The sequence below is a fragment of the Ambystoma mexicanum genome, chromosome 9 (genome assembly GCF_040938575.1).
Source record: "Ambystoma mexicanum isolate Mex_15411 chromosome 9, UKY_AmexF1_1, whole genome shotgun sequence".
Taxonomy (NCBI): domain Eukaryota; kingdom Metazoa; phylum Chordata; class Amphibia; order Caudata; family Ambystomatidae; genus Ambystoma; species Ambystoma mexicanum.
The window spans coordinates 905294149-905312090 of NC_090931.1; the positions used below are offsets into that span (position 1 = coordinate 905294149).

The window sequence follows — 17942 nt, forward strand, 5'->3', positions numbered from 1 at the left end:
AATGTCTGAACTATCCTATTTCAAAGTATTGTCTCCAATAAAACCTTTCCACCTTCATGGCAAATCGCCTTTCTTGTCCCTATCTATAAAAAAGGTCAGAGCCGTCTAACTATAGGCCGATTTCATTGCTGGACACTGATGGCAAGATTTTTTCATACATTTTGCTTCAGTATTTGGAGGAATGGGCTGTTGATATGTCCAGATTATCCAAATTCCAGACTGGTTTCCAAAGGAATTATTCAACTTCTCTCAATGGCCTTATCCTCAAATATAGTCAAAACTTGACATGGGCAACCCCCACGACGCCTGCACCTACATAGCATCAATAGATCTTTCGTCTGCCTTCGATCGTGTAGACCGTGCCAGATTGAGGAGCAAGCTAAAAAATTGGGGGATCCCTAGTGGTCTCTTGGAGCTCATTATAGGTTTCCATGAGAACTCCTTGGTTAGGGTAAGGCTGAACAGAGACGGTGACATGTCCTGGTGTATTCCACCCAAGTCTGGTCTTAGACAGGTATGTACCCTAGTGGCATGTTTATTCAACCTATACGTGTCTGACGCTAGTGATTATTTGATCCCTGCTGCATTAATTGCTCTGAAGGTGGGTTCTCAGCATATTTCATGGCTCGCATACATGGATGATTTTCTTCTTTTCGATAAATCTTGTGTGGGCCTGTAACGCTTCCTCAAGTCTTTCTCTCCATTTGCTTTTGACAACGGCCTTAAGATAAATTCAAAGAAAACTAGAATCCTAGTCATTTCAAGAAGCCCTAAAAAGCGCTAACAAATATGGTCCTGGGAAGACACTGTGATCACCTCAGCCTCCCGTATGACATACCTTGGCTACATGATCTCAGCTGTGCCAGGTTTTGTCAACGGGAGAATTGTGTTAAATCAGAAGGCGACCATGCTGGCTACACAAACTTTGGCGATACATTGGAAATTCAGATCTTACCCTACTAAAATGTTATGTAGGCAAGGTGGTGCCTAAATTAGTCTACTGTCAATAATTGTTTTATGGCGTTGGCATGAAATGGCTGGACTTATGGGAAGCAAAGATATGGAGATGAGCTTTAGGAGTACCTACATGTGTCCCACTTTCGGCGATAAGGTTTGAATTAGGCCTTACCTCCATCCATTCACAAATAGAATGGAATTGCTGTCTCTATTCAGGAGACTACTACTCCCCACTGGTGACTCCCTTTACTGGAATTTACAAGAAACTATGAAGTTAAATTCAAGTGTGAAACATCCAAACTTTGTCACAGCGATGGAGACGAACCCTGTGACAATTTTATGAAAAATGAATGTAACCATCGATACCTTCATATCAAATCATGATATGGTACAAGAACAGCTGTTCGATTATGATTCGATCGAGACACTAGAGAAATGACATGGTTATACCTCCATGGCTCATCTTACCCATGAACATAAAAAGAGGGGCGAGATTGCGACATACCTCATTAAGTGTCCAGACAGACACCATAGAAAAATGTTCCTTCAATTGAGATGGAATCTGCTGTTAACTAAAGAAATTCTTGCACAGCGCAGTTTGATCACTATTGACGCTTTGGAATGTAGATTTTGTAAACAGGAGCGAACTACTGAGTCTTCTAGACATCTCAACTCTTTCTTTGGGGATTTAGAGGCCGAAAGGCTTTGTTATCTAGCCAAAATGTTCCCTACTAACCAGTGGGGTCTGGAGAGTCAATTTTGGCAGCTTTGCATTAGCGGAAGTAATACTTCCAAAACATTTTCTGTTGCATCCTTTTTTAAGTCTCTGAATTTGAATGAATGTAAGCTTAAGACGTCTAAAGTGTTAGATACAGATGCAATGTAGTGTGTATACGAGATCCATTATTATTTCTGTCCTTTGTACAAAAGTGTATGCATTTTGCGATTTCCTCTTGAGATGAGCCGATCGTACATTTTTAGTGCATTGTTGTTTAAATGCCTTTTATCCAACACATGAGTTATTTTATCATTTCTGTATTGTGTCTAGTGTTACTTCTCATTTTTGAAATGTTGATATCTGAAACATTTTTGTGTGTATGCTCATGCTTATGTGAATGATTGTGTAAAGGTTAAACAACCGTATACAATAACAAAACAAAAAATGACACAAATAGCAAAGTTACCTCCTTAAAAGGGAAGGAGAGGACATCTGTTGGGAGGTCCTTCCCTCTGTAGGTCTGGTTGATGCGCTGCATTCTTCTATCATCGACACAGATGAGCCCAAGGTCGAAGCGCTGGACCCCCAATATGTGCCGTAACATTTCTACCTTTTGACGCAATGGAATTCTCCTCAAGGGGATGACTTTCTGCAGATTATGCAACAACAGACTCATCTCAGCAAAAACATTCTGGGCTAGAACAAGACTCCTGGAAGATATACAAAAAAAGCAGGTAAAAACAGGAACAGCAGAAAAGGTTGGATCAGCAATAACAACTATCATCTCGGAAAAAAGCAGAAACAGGGATTCAAAGACACCAATCACCAGGAAGGGATAGGGTCAACAGATTCCAGAGTGAGGGTCTGTGTTTCATATGATAAAGGAGTTCCATGGAGAAGACCACGTAAGTGACCACGCAGGTTGAAAGCAACAGATCTGGCCACTCAATTATTTGGCAGCCTGTAAATGATAGCCGAGACAAGGACGGTTAATTATTACACTGTGTGACATTAAATGAACTGATCATCCATTCGAGGGTATCGGGATTTCATTTTTTAATTTGTACCTGACAAACAATTTCCATAGTACAAAAACATGTTAAAAGAATTGAGTGGGCGATAGAAAGGCGCCAGATAAGATTCTTACGTGGAAGTATTTTACTCCCTATATTTAAATAAGATATTCCATTTTCCATTGTAATTGGAAATTAATGAAGTTAAAAGATGCATTTTCTTTTTTTACTTAAAGAGCCTCTTCAGGTTTGGCGGTAATACTACAGCACCATCATGTGGCTCTGCTGGTACCACGGAGCACAATCTTTTTGCTTACTACTTTTTGTTGGAGAATTTCATTTTTTTAAGGGGAGTAAAAGTGCCCGCTATGCTCCCGGCTGCGCTGCTTCTCTGTAGGTTTGGATGACAGGCACCTAAACATTCCTGCATAAATCACGTAATGGATGGGATACCATTGACCACAAAGTGCGTTATACAATGCAGATATCAGGGGAATTGCATGAATTACAATGCAGTTATATCTGTTGCCATCCAAATGTAGTTCTAAGCAGGCACCTTCTGCAGACAAGGTCAGATGTTCAGTACAAACACCCACATCCAAACACTAACAATTTTTTCGGTCACTGTGGTCCAACTGTTCAGTGAAGACGTTTTCAGGGCAAAGAATACACTTCAATTTGTTTTTATAATGATAAAAAAGAAACCATCTTCAATAATTAGGCCTGATTCTGACTGATTAGTCGTAAATGGTGAGGAGAGCCACGTTGGCGCTGGATCCCAAGGTCACAAATTGAGTGCCTTTCCTGGTGAGTGCACTGTTGATAGCTTGTTCAAAGGCTGTCAGGGGTCGTGCCAACTCACCTTTCCATCTAGGGTCTACTAGAATCCTTTTCAGTCGTATGTATTCGCTCCATTGTTTCGCCTGAGTGTGTCGAAGTCTACTTTTACCCAAGTCCAGAGGCACCTCCTCACAATGAACTCATCGGTGACAGCCAGGAAGAGAGCCTATCATTCATACACTCCTTTTTCCACGTGGCCCACAGACCTCCCAAGCTCGGGTGAGATTTCACCATTTTTGGGACAGCTATGGTCGGGGTCCACAAAAGGTCTCATCTTTTTAGTGTGGGTGAACATGTCCTCTAAGTGGGGCCAATAGGTACCAAGGTCATCTCTCATATGCTCCAGAAGTACCCGCAGTTGAGCAGTCTTGTAATAAAGTTGGAAATCCAGAAACCCAAACCCCCTTTAATCTCTAGGGAACATCATAATTGTTCTCTTAACCATGGGTCTTTTCCCCAGCCAAACAAATGTCACCATGGCGTTTAAGTTTTAAAAAGTGTGAGGAGGGCCCAACGAGTAAGGTCTGATCTGATCACTTCTAGCAGCGGGGCAAAATTAACATGCGCCAATGTCAGCAACTCTCTGGGTAGGTGGATTCCCAAGTAGGTAATCGCTTCCATCTCGACTCTCATGCCCCCGATGGTCTTCCACTTCTGTATGGTATGATCTGTGAGGCTCAGCGGCAGAACACTACCTTTTGGCACATTTACTTTTAAGAATGAAAAGTAACCAAATGAGCTTATTTGTGCCAAGAGTTCAGGGAGGGAGTGGTGGACATCAACCAAGTAATACAGGATATCGTCAGCGAACAGGGACAGTTTAAAGGTCACCTCCCCACAATCGACCCACTTAATCTCTGGATTCTCCCGTAAGGCTATTGCAAGCGGCTCCATCGACAAAGCATACAAGAGGGGTGAGAGGGGGCATCCCTGCCTCGTACCTCTAGTAAGAGGGAAAGAGTCAGAGAGCATCCCATTAACCAGTACTCTGGTTGTTGGGGCTCTATACAGAAATTAAATCCATTGTCGAAAATCCCATTTTCTGCAACACCTTTCCCATATAGACCCATTCAACCCGATCAAATGCCTTTACAGATTTGATTGACACCAGGCATGCGTCAAATCCCTGCTCCTGGGCATGATATATTAAATCAATCATCTTACAGACATTATCCGACCCATGGCGCCCCTTGATAAATCCAACCTGATCGCCGTCAATCAGAGTTGGCAATACTCAGTCAATTCTGCTACCAAACATTTCGGCCAGAATCTTTATGTCAGTGTTCAATAAAGATATCGGACGATACGACCAACATAGGACTGGGTCTTTCCCTCCCTTGGGAATCACCACAATTATGGTTCTGAGCATGGAGTCCGGTAGCACTCCTCCCTCCAGAACGTTGTTGTTTAAACAGCGCTAAAGTAGAGCAGTAGCATTTTAAAAGCTGACGGTGAAGCCATTTTCACCTGGGGAGGTTCCTGCCTTCATTTGTTCAATGGTACGGCTCACCTCCAGCTCCGTTATAGGGGCCTCCAGTGCGGCTGCTGTCTCTTGTGAAATACCAGGAATAGGGAAAGAGTCTAAAAATGTATCAACATGAAACATCCCCCAGGATTCCGCTGTACACAACTGTTTGAAGAATTTCCTAAACTCCACCCCTATAAGCCAGTCATTGTAAACCATCCATCCCTGCTCTGGATGTATAGCCACCACCCTTGTAGCTTTACGCTGCTCTCGCAGCTTCCAGGCTAGTATCTTATACGTCCTCTCCCCCTTTTCATAATATTTCTGTTAAAGAAACATCAGTTTTCCTTACGTCTGATAGAGCGATACAGCTTTTAATTGGGCTTTGTGCCGTTGAGTTTTTCGGATACTGAGGGTGACATCAATTTGTTAGCTCACCCCACCGACTGTAAGGCCTCGATTTTACCCCTTAAATCAGCCTCCTGTTCATCCTGTTTTCTCTTCTTATGGGCACCTATTCTTAGGAGTTCACCCCTGTTTGTCACCTTAAAGGCATCCCACACACCCAGAATCCACACCTCCCCATTGTCGTTGTTGTTTGGAAATATTCTGCTCGTGAATAGTTCCTGGGAGACTTACTCATCTTTAAGGAGGAGGGCATTACATATCCACCTTGCACTGTGTCCCTCCCCTTCCCAGTCCCCAATAACAATTCTCACCAAATCATGGTCCGTCCATGGTATCGGCTCATTACAAGACTCCCTAACCTGCCCTTTCAGGCTCCCCTATTGCAAAAATGTAATCTATTCTCGAATAGGAGTCATGAACCTAAGAGTAATACTCGAACAGCGGGTCAGCTCCCCCCACCTGAACATGAGAGTCCACTACCCCCGATTCGCTGTTTATTTGTTGAAAACGCCAGGATTGACCCACCTCAGTCTGGAAAGGAGCCGAGTCATTCATTCTCCTCCGATTGGTCATCGGGTCAAGGACCATGTTAAAGTCCCCCCCACCCCCACCACCAGCCAGACAACCACAAAAAGTTGTAGCCTCTCCTTTACTGAGTCTCAGAACTGTGCTTGCCCCTCATTCAGACAGTATTCGGACCCCATCATCAACCTGCTAACCTTCACCTATCCTTTCAAAAAGATATAGCGCCCCCCTGGATCCTTAAGTTCCCCATCTACCACCATACCTAGCTTGCTAACAACCATGATCGCCACCCCCCTTTTCTTGGTTGAATCTGATGGACTATAAATTGTGACTACAGTCCCTGCCTTCATTGCCGGCTCCCCGCCTCTTAGCCAATGAGTCTTTTGAAGAAACAACAGGCCCATCCTAAATCGGTTGAACTCCTGTACCATCAGGGATCGTTTATATGGGGAGTTTAAGCCCCGAACACTGAGGGAACCCACTCAGAGTGCACAGCCGGTTCACTCCAGAGCATCTGAATCTCTCCACTAGCACCAAAGCCCACTGTTATATCCCTCGAAATGTCTTGTTTCGCCAGTTTTCCCCCATTGCCAGACAACCACACAGTGCTTAAAACCACCAAAACTTCTTGTTGCCCCCCCAACTATAACCAACAACCCCCCCCCCACCCCTGTCAGCGCCCGGCCCTGTGATGACATGCATACCACTCTAGGACCAGACCACCAGTCACCCTCGGTCCACCGCACTAAGATTCCCCAACAGTTTCCTCCCTGAGCCCCCCATTCCCTCTGGATAGTACCAAGGTTCTGCCACCCCTCCGCTGCAGTTCCCCCAACACCCCCTACCTCCGAAACCTACACCCCCCTACAAAGACAACTCTAGAGAGCGGCCTAGGGGACACATCTAGCCTCCCCAACCTCCACAATTCCCTGCTCAACCCCCACTGTAAAAAACATTATAAACTCCCCATAGCCAATTGTACTAGATATGATGATATCCAATTCAATTGTTCAGATCCTAAATCTTATAGGCTTGCCAAGACAAGACCCTGTGGGTGGTGGGGTGTTCAATGTCTTGAATTTGCAGGCACCTAGGACCAGCAGACCCCTATCCTTGGGTCCTTTCTTCCTCCCGCCTTCTTTGTCCACCTCATCGGTGGACAGGACTGGGAGCCTTGCATCCTCTTCCCCAAGCAACTCCCTAGAGAGACTGCATATGTCATCCTCTGTAACAAGCCTATATTTGGACCCCTCATGCTTAAAAGACAACGAAAATGGGAAACCCAATCTATATGGCACCTGTTTGGAGTGGAGCCATTTAGTTAAAGGGCAACACAGCAGATGCCTAGAAAGTGTAAACGAGAACAGATCCTGGAAGATGGCAATTCGGGCAGTGCCCCACTCCACTGGGCCCACTCTCCTGGCCATGTCCAAAACCTTCACTTTTTCAGAATAGTAATGAAACCAGCCAACACTGAGTTCCCCCTCCCGCTCGGTGGGCCCTGGCGATGGTAGACACTTTGATATTATCTTCAAGAAGACTTTCAACTATCACCTTGTTTAACACTTTGATGATGTCTCTCTCAGTCTCTCCCTCTTTCTGGAAATTCCAAATATCTCAGATTATTAAGGTGCTCTCGTTTCATCCATTTTCAGTAATTTCCTCTTCCCTTCTCTCAAGTTCCGACTTTCGCAAGTTCATTTTTGTTTCCAGAATATCAACCGAAGCCTGGTTGGCCTCTAGCCCCTGCAGTCTGTCATCGATCGGCTCAAACTTCCTGTCCAGGCCAGCCAATCTGCGACCAATGTCGGCGCGAATACCTCTAATTTCCTCCATCAGTGCTGCAATGTCTTTTTTCGTGGACATCCAGTCTTCCGGCAATCTTCGGACCTGCAGTGAAGTACCCCTCTCGTTCGAGTGGCATTGGCGCAGCAAATTTATGCTTCTGGAAGGACTCCTTCCAGTTCATGGGATAGAGTGTGGAACCCTGCTAACTTCCTTGCGCATATTGTGTGTCACCAAGCCCCAACAACTTCAGAAGTGAGGTGCGACCCATCCACTCCAGGTCTCTCCTTCCTGTAGGGCCCTTTTCACGTGGCAGTCAGTGACAGGTGATGTCCCTCAGATCTGCTAGGGTGCTCTCGGGTCTTCCACCTCACCTTGAGACTCAATCCCTCCACTAGCCAGGGAACCCCTACTTGCATCGAATACCAAAAGTTTGGGGGGGTGTCACCAACTGGTTCAAGAGAGTCTCACAGCCCCACTTTGGAGGAGGTGGCACAGGAAGCGCTTGCCTGGATTCCAACTATGGCAGTGGTAGGTAATTGCTGATGTCCAGATCCCAGGTAGACTCTGCTAGCCCCCCAGCAGTAGGATTGTGCTCCCTCACTCACCCGAAAGGACTTCACCTGTAGGTATTGTAGTGTGCTCAAGCTGCGCTGTCGCAGGGCAGGGCGATATGCACTTCCAGGGCTCCTTGCCCCTCTTCAAACGCACCCTCTTTGGACCTTCTGCTATCCACAGTCCTATGGTATGCAGTGATCTCACCTCCACAGCACACAGGGAGATAGCAGTGATCCTATAATTTATAGGCAGTCCACTCTGCATAGAGACTGCACTCTGTGCAGATTACAAACAAATGTTTATAGTGGTGTTAGTGCGGGGGATTTATCAAAAATGCATCTGTGTGTCAGTGTAAGAGATTTAAACTGGACCCTTTCCTCAATTTTTAACCAATGCAGTTCTTTTCTCGCTTCGCTGATATGCTTGTTTCTGGTTTTCTGTTTAATGATTCTTACTGCATTGTTTTTTAAAACTTGGTAGCTATGATAGCATTGTTTGTTGGAACCTAGGATGAGCGCGTTGCCGTAGTCCAGGCGAGATAAGATGGTGGCTCTTGCGATCGTTGCGCAGTTTTCTTCTGATAGGTAAGGTCTTTCGGCTTTTAGTAGGCGAAGATGGTATGAGCAGGTTTTGTTGACGTATTGGGTTTGGGCTTCCGATCCCAGAGGTACTTCTAACATCATTCCAAGGGTTTTGACCTTGTTTAAAACTTGAATTTGAGTATCTTTTATTGTGAAGTCCCTGTATGAGGGATGAAGCTTTGTTCTGGCTAGGTTAGTGCCAAACACCATAAACTCTGTTTTATTGCCATTGAGGCAAATCCAATTCGTGTCCATCCACTGCTCTACTGCATTGTATACCAAGGATAGTTTATCGTTGTCTTTCTGATGGTCTCTGCTTAATTCAATTACCAGCTGAGAGTCATCAGCATAGTTGGTAAAGAATGGATTGATGTTATACAGGGCTGTACAGAGAAACCTTAGGTATAGATTGAAGAGGAGCAGGGACATACTAGCACCCTCTGGAACTCCACAGGTGATTTCTTTTTCTAGTGAGGTGTTTACCCAGTGCACTCTAGAAGTTCTATTTTGGAGGAAGGACATAATTCATCCTATCGGTTCGTCTGAGCAATTTGCTGTTTTCTTTAGTGCAGTCTTGAGTAGATTATGGTTTATGGTCTAGTAGGTCGAAAGCTGCGCTCAGGTCTAGAAGGATGAGGAGACCAGCTTTCCCCTGATCTATGATGTTGAGCATCTTGTTCTGAAGATCCAGCATAGCCGTCTCTGTGCTATGGGCTGGACGAAAGCTTGACTGTTGGTGGGGAAGGGATTCTGAGCTTTCTACATGGTCTTGGAGTTGCATTGTAGCAATCTATCCATGATTTTAAGCAAAAAGTTGCAGTTGGTATGATCAGCGACCAAACGAAATATCCCATTTATGACAGATATATCCGAGATACTAAAAGAACATTGAGGGCTAATCTAAGACGAGCCAAGAAAACTAGTTTAACTTGGGAGATATATACTTCAATATCTAAGAAATTAAGGAATAAATATAGGGCAGACATTAAGGAAAAGAGAAGCCTTGATAGGAATAGGTCCTGGCAAAGGCTGGTGCAGACTATTTGCTCTCGGAAGTCCAGTAGCATATGGTCACTCCTTAATGAAGCTAGGGGGAACAAGGCTCGGCAGTTAGCAAACCCAATATCTAGTGCAGAGTGGACCAGGTTTCTGGAAAAGCGTAATGTAGAATCTAAATATGATGAGATGACTGAGATAGGTAAAATTCCATCTGACCCTTCTATAGACATCTCCTATGAATCCATCTTGTCTACGATTAAATCATTGAAATCCTCCAGAGCACCTGGCCCAAATGGACTGGCCAATATTGTAATAAAGAGCAACCCAGAGTTTTGGTCTGTATTAATGAACATTCTGTTCACAAAAATTCTGAGGACAGGAAAAATTCCAAGCTCTTGGCAATCGGCCATTTTAATTCCTATATTTAAAAAAGGAAACAGGTTGGACCCCAACAACTATAGATTCCTTTCTATGTTAGACAGTACAAGCAAAATATTTGCCTCACTTTTATTGGGAAAACTCCAGCAATGGGTTGATCAGGCCAATATATTGTGTAAATTCCAATGCGGCTTTAGAACGGGGTATTCCACTACCCACAACCTTTTGGTTGTGGATTATATGCGCAGCAGGGCCCTACAAGGTGGGCAACCCCCCCTCTACGCTCTCTTTGTAGATTTCAAAGCCGCATTCGATTCTATCACACGAGAAAAACTTTGGACGAAGCTACAAAAATTAGGATGCCCAGTTGATCTTTTGTATTACCTTAGGCTGCTACATCAGAACACTAAGGTGAAATTAAAATTAGACCAGGACGGTCATGTGTCGGAGGAAGTACTACAGAATAGAGGGGTTAAACAGGGATGCGTGACTGCTCCACTTGTATATAATCTATATGTTCACGACATCCCTTTGAAAATAGCTACTGCAAAAAATTGCCCTCCCAGCATAGGTTAAACCCCTTGTTTGGTTCTCGCATATGCGGATGATATAGTTATATTTGATCATACTATCAGTGGATTACGACGTTCGGCAATAGCCCTCTGGGAATATTCTGCACATAACGGGCTCACTATTAATGCAGAGAAGACACAAGTGATGAGATACACAAGTAAAAGATCTTCACATGTACTACTTCGCATTGACAGTGTTGTAATCTTATATGCCCCGGTATATAAATATCTTGGGATAGAGCTAGAACCCAAAGGTGACTATTCTACATGTAAACGCCACCGAAAAACAAGAGCAGCACAAATTACTGCCCTTTTTAAAAGCTTTACAACTAAACAGGGAGGATTTACTCTATGGGGAACCCGTCATCTTTATATCCAGGTCTTTTCCCCCATGATAGTTTATGGCCTTGAATCCTTGATTAAAATGGATCTGGATTGGCTACAAATTGTGGAGGGAAAATTTTGGCGAAGGATTTTGGGACTTCCGGCTTGTATCCATATGTCGCTATTAAGATTGGAGCTGGGGCTTATATCGTTAAAAGCGCAGGTATTGAAAAAGAGGATGGGATTTTATCTAAAAATGGTGAACGGCAAGGGTAATGCCCTACTAATGTCATTCTCTCTGAAAAGTAACAATGAGGGTCCCATTAGAGAATTTAAAGATCAAATTGAACAGTTACTCAAAGACATCTGTTGGAGACATCGTGAAGGGCTATATAATGAAGCGATGCAATCTCTCATGGGGAGACGGTTAGAGTTGTGGGACTGGCTTGAAAATTTTGACCATCTACGCAAGCTAAAAAGATATAGCTTTGTGCAAAATAGACTATACACATTTAAGAAGCCGCAGACATATCTGTTGCTATGCCCATCCCTTAGGCACAGGAGATTTATACTGCTACTAAGAATTGAATATCTTCCCATAAAGATGACTACAGGGGTGATAGATAAGCTACCCAAAGATCAACGCTATTGCCGTCTCTGTAAGAATTTGGAATATCTTGAGACAGCTAAGCATGTACTCACGGAATGTTTGGCAATGATAGATGATATAACTACTCATCTGGGAAAGCATGTACATAATAGGGAAACCATAGGGGACATGCTTTTCTGGAATCATTGTATCAACACCAATAGCATAAGCTTGTTAAAAGCACTCTAGTCTATCTGGTTAAGGGTAGAAGTTAAGTTGGGTATATCTATATAATGCTTGCTGGGAGTCGGCCAGGTTGTGCTCCTATATGGAAATTGTGATATTGCTAAGAGAATCATAATGTAGGTGATTATGTCCATGACTATGAGGCAAAAAATGATTAGTATCTTTGGTTTATATGGTCGATGATGAATTATAGAGACAGTGAACGAATCATAACTCTGCATTGTTTGAATCTCGATTTTTTTTTATGTGTATATATTGTATTGTATTGGAATTTTATTCATTGTATGGTTTTATTGTCTAGATTAATATGTGTAAAGTTTATTATTTAAACTATGTCACATTAAAATTATTATTATTATTATTATTAATGGGTTAAGATTGTTTGGGTCCCTCTGATCGAGATTGTTTTTTTTTTTTACCAGTGGTGTGACTGTGACCCTCTTTATGCTTTTGGGCACTATTTGATCTGTGAAGGAGGTGTTAATCACTTTTGTCAGGGCTGGTGCAAAAATATCAGGATGGTCTAGAATAATGTTGGCCGGGAGTATATTTTCAGCGCAAGAGGTAGGTTTCATGGTTGCAAAGGCTTTTATCATATCACTGGTAGTGATTGGCATGAACCTAAACTGGGTCATGGAATGAATAGGTTCCCCAGGTATTGTTGAGGGAGGCGACTTTGTGGCAGCTTGAGATTTAGCTATGATATCTCAGGCCTTGGTGATTTTGTTGAAGAAAGCTGTCCAAGTTGCATCGCACAGTTCTTGAGTAGGGGAGAAAATAGGGGTGATCCCTTTAGGTTTTTCAACTGATTGCAGTATGCTAAAATGTTTGCTGGTGGAGTTGGCTGCCGAGGAAATCTGTTTGTTGTAATAGTTCTTTTTTGCCTGAATTATCATATCTTCATATGTTTTCTTGCTATTTTTCCAAAGTGTTTTGTTGTCCAGAGTAGGCTTTTTTGCCACTCGTTTTCCATTTTCCTCTTGTTTTTTTCTGTTCCAGGAGTCCCTCTGTGAACCACTGTTGCTTTTTTTCCTTTTCATCTAACAGTTTTAGTTGTGAGTGGTGCCTTCTGATCGACTAGTGTCTGTAGGTGGTTAAGTAGGTTAGACAGGGTGGTCTCACATGTATCTTCATTATTTCCCTCGATTTTCAAATCGTCTAGACATTGTTTCAGGTGTCCTTTGCTAATATTTTTAAAATTCTGCTGTGATATTTTGATTGGGAGGTTGGGAGATTTAGGTTTTTGTGTAGGTGAGGAGATATGGAAGATGACGCAGTAGTGGGCCGACCAAATGCAAGGGTCAGTTTTGTAGTCTTGGGATATGAGGTTGTTGGTAACAACCCAATCCAGTAAATGTCCATTGCCCATGGTAGGTTCAGTATTCATCACTGTGTAGTCGAAGTTGTTAAAGAGTTTCTCCAGTTTAATGGCTTCTCCATCTTTGGGGTCTCCCTGCCATGTTACATTATTAGAAGGATGTCTTCACTTGCCAAGTTGAGAACTGTGACAAAGTGTCTGGAACACATCATCAGACTCAGGGCCCGCTGGATCTGTGGAGGACCATTTCAGTTTGATATTTGCGCCCCGCCTTCTGTGCAAAATGCTCTGAGGACCCATGGGGTGCATAAATAACAATGGAAACAAAGAAATTCAAGAAATGCAGCAGGCATGTTAATCGCCGGAGATTATCAACGGGCAAGCAGCCAGCGGGGAGCTGAAACACTGAATGTTCACTGAAGAGGTAGCAATTTGTCAGGAAATTGCCAATTTGGACGAAAAAGGAGTAAAAGTCAACAAGGTGATACAAACGATGCTGGCTGCCAGCAAAGACATCCTATAAGGTGTACCCTCTCCAAAGCACACATTTAAAGTCTTAAATTAAACTGACAGCAGCCAGCCAAGGCAGCTGCTACTTGAAAGTGCACATTAAATGTCATGAATTTAAACAACTAAACTGTTGCTGAGTAGCAAGTCTGCCAACAGGGGGCAACAGCTCTTGGTCCTCCTGAGCCTCAGGACCCATTTCAGCTAAAAAAGTTTGAAAGGCCCACACGCCGTCTGTGATTAGACTATGTCTGATTTTCCTCCTTATCTACCCGCACCATGTGAAGAACTCTGCAGATGCGAAACCATACAACTACACAGGCCAACCACATTATGCATCCGAAAAGGTGGCAAAAACACAAGTAAGCACACGGGGTGGGGGAGCCAACCAATCAGGTTGCTCGGATTGCGTGCTGAATCCCACGATCTCAGCATGCATTCCGAGCAGCTTGACAGCTACTTCCCACCCCACCATCTTCCAAACACCCTGCCCTCCCTCTGGTCACGTTTTCTCCACTCCCCGCCCACTACCCCACTCACCTTAATCTTTTGCTGGCGGCAACTGACCCTGCCGCTGCAGCCTCCGCCCTGGCCCACCGGCCACCATGGAAATGGAAGAGGGGCTCCACCTTCCAGCTCCACATTTTGTTTGAATAAATAGGACACTGCAAGGTGTCCCATTCATTCAAACAAAATACATTGTGGGAGGCGTGGCCGGCAGCCGAACCATGAGCATATAGCTTGTTGTGGCTACCGGACCGCCCATTGAAATCCTGGTCAAAATCCTGCTTGGAATACACAGAGACGGTCCTCTGACATAGCCCTGGCCGGGGGAACGTTGAGGGAAGAGCTGGGTGCAGTTTTGAAGGTGAAACACAGCGAGAGGACCGTGGAGGCGCGAGCCGAGGAAAAGAAAAAGAAAGATGCCCATCGGAGCTGAGTGTGAAAGTGACGACGGAAAAACAACCAAAATGGAGGAGGCACCCTGATAACCGGGGCAGGTTCCTCCTCCTCCCTCCCCCCTAGGTAAGGGGGGGGAATAAGTCCAAGTATGCCAAAGCGCATGGAAAGCCTGTGAAGGGGGACATAAAAAGGGTCGGGCCAAGCCCCATATAAGTGGCGGGCGTCCTTCTGCAAAGAACTGTCAGCTTTCAGCAGAAGGACGTCTGCTGCAGTAGAGGAGGATTTTCGTTTTCGGAGGATTTGTTGTTTCTTTGATCAGGAGGAGTTCGAGTCGCGTCGGCAGAGACCAGCGGAGGAATATCGGGAACCGCGGAGTGGACTGCTGAAGGCACCGGAGCAGCGAGGAAGCCGTGTTCAGCATCGAGAAGAAACTGGGGTGCTGTTCCCTGCGGGGTGATCCGGAGGAGGAGCCGCAGCAGGTGGTCGGGAGCAGCTGGGAGCGGTTGCCAGTGATAGGGTCGAAAACAAAAGGATCAAATGCCTTTTGGTTGACAGTCAAAGGATCGAAAAAAAAGGGTCGAATTTCTTTCTTTTTATGGGGGGGTCCCCCGCCCAGCCCCCCGTTTTCTTTATTAAATACATTTTTTACCAACCCACACAAAAAAATATATATAAATAAATTTTAAAAAAATTCAACCCTTTTTTTTCGATCCTTTTGCATTCGAGCAAAAGGTCATTCGATCCTTTTTTTTCGATCGTTTGACTGGACACCGCTGCGAGCCAGTGGTTTGCTACGGCGTGGAGCGGACGAGTGAGCAGGCGGAAGTTTGCAGTTCACGGCTCGTCCTGCGTTGAAGATAAGGTACAATTCAAAGAAGTCGGCTGCCACGAGCGGCGCGCCTAGGGGGAGGTGTGCAATGGAGCGGCCGCAGTTGTAATCGTTAATAACTGCATTTATCGACCGGGCACGTTTGGTAAAGGAGTGGCCATACTTTTAAGTACTTTTTGACTGCATTGGGCTGCCGGGTTTGCCTGGGTAAACATTACAAAGGCGCTGCCATATTTCTAAGTACTTTTGACTGCATTGAACGGCGTTGAACAAAAGGATTGTTTTCTTTATAATATTTCAAAGAAGAAACAAAAAGAAGGCCATATTTTACTATTTAACCTGGAAGGCTGCAGCAGGGGCAGTTCATGTGCCTAGGTTTGGTCAGTTAAGGTAGGACTGTGGTAACAGCTGAGAGCGGATAAGATGGAGGCACAGGATCAAGGTGCAAGAGGGTTTGCATGCCCTAAAAAGGACCTAGATGCCTTTTTTGCCATGGCTCGGATGGCGGCAGACAAGCATGGCTCAAACTGAATGGAGATGGTGGCCTCTCATATGGGGGTCGAGGCTGCTGGGCGCAGACAAAGGGCTGAATCGCCTCTGTTGTTTCAATCCACATCCAATGAAGCGGCTTTGCAGGAAATCCATGTATTGGAAGAGGGCAAAGAGGAAGAAGAGGAGCAGAGCGAAGAGGACGAGCCAGTATCCAAGAGGAAGAGGACCATGATGGAGAAAGCCAAGGCCAGCAAACAGCAGGCCGAAACCGCCAGGAGGCCCAGATTGGTTGGTGCTAAAGGAAAGGGGAGGGCGCAGGAGTCTGCAGCCTTGACGGCGCCTGCACCTGCTGAGCATCCGAGGATTCGTGGCGGTGCACCCAGCGCTCCTGTAGCCAACTCGGCGGTAGCAGCGGAGGGCCCCACATCCTTGGAGATGGTAAAAGGTATGTTCATACAGTGTATGCAAGCATGGGGAAATGGGGCTAATGGCCAAATGTTATGTGGCAATATCAATGCATTTAACCAGTTGGGGAGGAATGCTGAGGCGGTTCACCATCAAGGGGAGAACCTGGCGTCAAGGGGCTTGGGTTATGGGGTGGAACAAGCCTTTGTCTCGCCCGGTGCAGGACCAGTAGTAGGAGTGGGGCAGCTGGCACAGGTTGTTGCACCACCAGCAGGCCCGCAGGGGGTAAGGCCAACATGGTGGGTACAAAGGGCAGCGGTACCTGGGGTCACCACTGCTGTGGGGGGCGCCCCGGAACCGCAGCCGGTGCTGGCGCCCATAGTAAACCGGATAGAGGGCGAGGTAGCGAGCAATGTCACGCAGTATGGGAGGCCTATGCCAGGCTTTGCCCCTACAAAGGCGGCAGTGAATTCCTTGGTATGGCATATACCAAGGGTATACAGGGAGAGGATATGGCAAAAAAAAAATTTGGAAATCCTGGATCTGGTAGGAATGAACCTGAGGGTCAAGGGTTAAGGGAGTTAACCGAGAAAGAGAGAGACAAGAAAGACAGGGAGAGACCAAAGGTGGAGGCTACTATTCACAATTGGCCAAGGGCCTTTAGGATGTATACTTCCAATTCCCACTGGATGGGGTGGCAATGATTGCATATGAGCAGTACATTCACAATCTGTATCTAAAATATGGCACTGATGCTTGGCTCAATTATGATAGGGGCTTTAGACTCGAGATGCAGGTTTGGCCAGCTATGTCCTGGGATGAAATGGATGTGGGCGGGTACAGAGACAAGATGGTACCTGCCCGGGAATCTGGAGACAAGGCGCAAGGGGAGAAGCCGCAATACTGGAGGAACAAAGGGTCTTACTCAAACAGAGGCAGGGGGTCCTTTCGTGGGAACTCCTCCTGGAACAACCGTTCCAGCTTCTAGGGGGAGCAGCTGGAATGCTGCAGGTTTGTAGAAGGGAACTGTACCTTCGGCAAAACTTGTAGATTCAAGCACGCAGAAGCTCAGGGGATCGCAGCTCCTCTTCAGGGGAAGGGAAGCAGCGTCGCAGTGCCAAACCTAAGGAGAAAACAAAGCATGATTAAAAGCCACTGACCCACACCAGTCCGATTGCATGCGTTGATTCCTTTTCTAAATGTGTACCACAACAGTATTGATGCTAAAATTCTCTGGTAAGGCTGTAGGTGGGGATTCAGGATTCCTTTCACTGGGGCGAAGGTTGGCAGGGAAGCCAGCAATTTGAAGTCAGCATTGGTGATGCCGGAGGTGTTGTCACACTCACCTGGGTCTCCGCGAGAGCGATGAAGCCTTCTGGACCCTTCCCCTGGAGTAATTTGTGGTACTACTGGTATCAGTTGAGAGATAAGTGAGTTCCTCAGTTTGCCCGAATATGGCCCAAATCCCCCTTTCCCTCCTCCCGTGTGTGCTCTGTGATGGATGTGTAGGGAGTTGGCTCACCTTTAGAA

The 17942-nt window shown here is 45.4% G+C and overlaps 1 protein-coding gene across 3 annotated transcripts in view; it reads right to left on the reverse strand.

Annotated features, from left to right (window-relative positions):
• The window catches only part of YBEY (ybeY metalloendoribonuclease), a 170472-nt gene that overhangs the window by 136492 nt on the left and 16038 nt on the right, over positions 1 to 17942 (reverse strand). For all 3 annotated transcript variants that reach the window (XM_069616040.1, XM_069616038.1, XM_069616039.1), the window contains exon 2: positions 2142 to 2385. In XM_069616040.1, the coding sequence (XP_069472141.1) occupies positions 2142 to 2351 (210 nt within the window). In that variant the 5' untranslated portion in view covers positions 2352 to 2385. The remainder of the gene's footprint in view (positions 1 to 2141; positions 2386 to 17942) is intronic.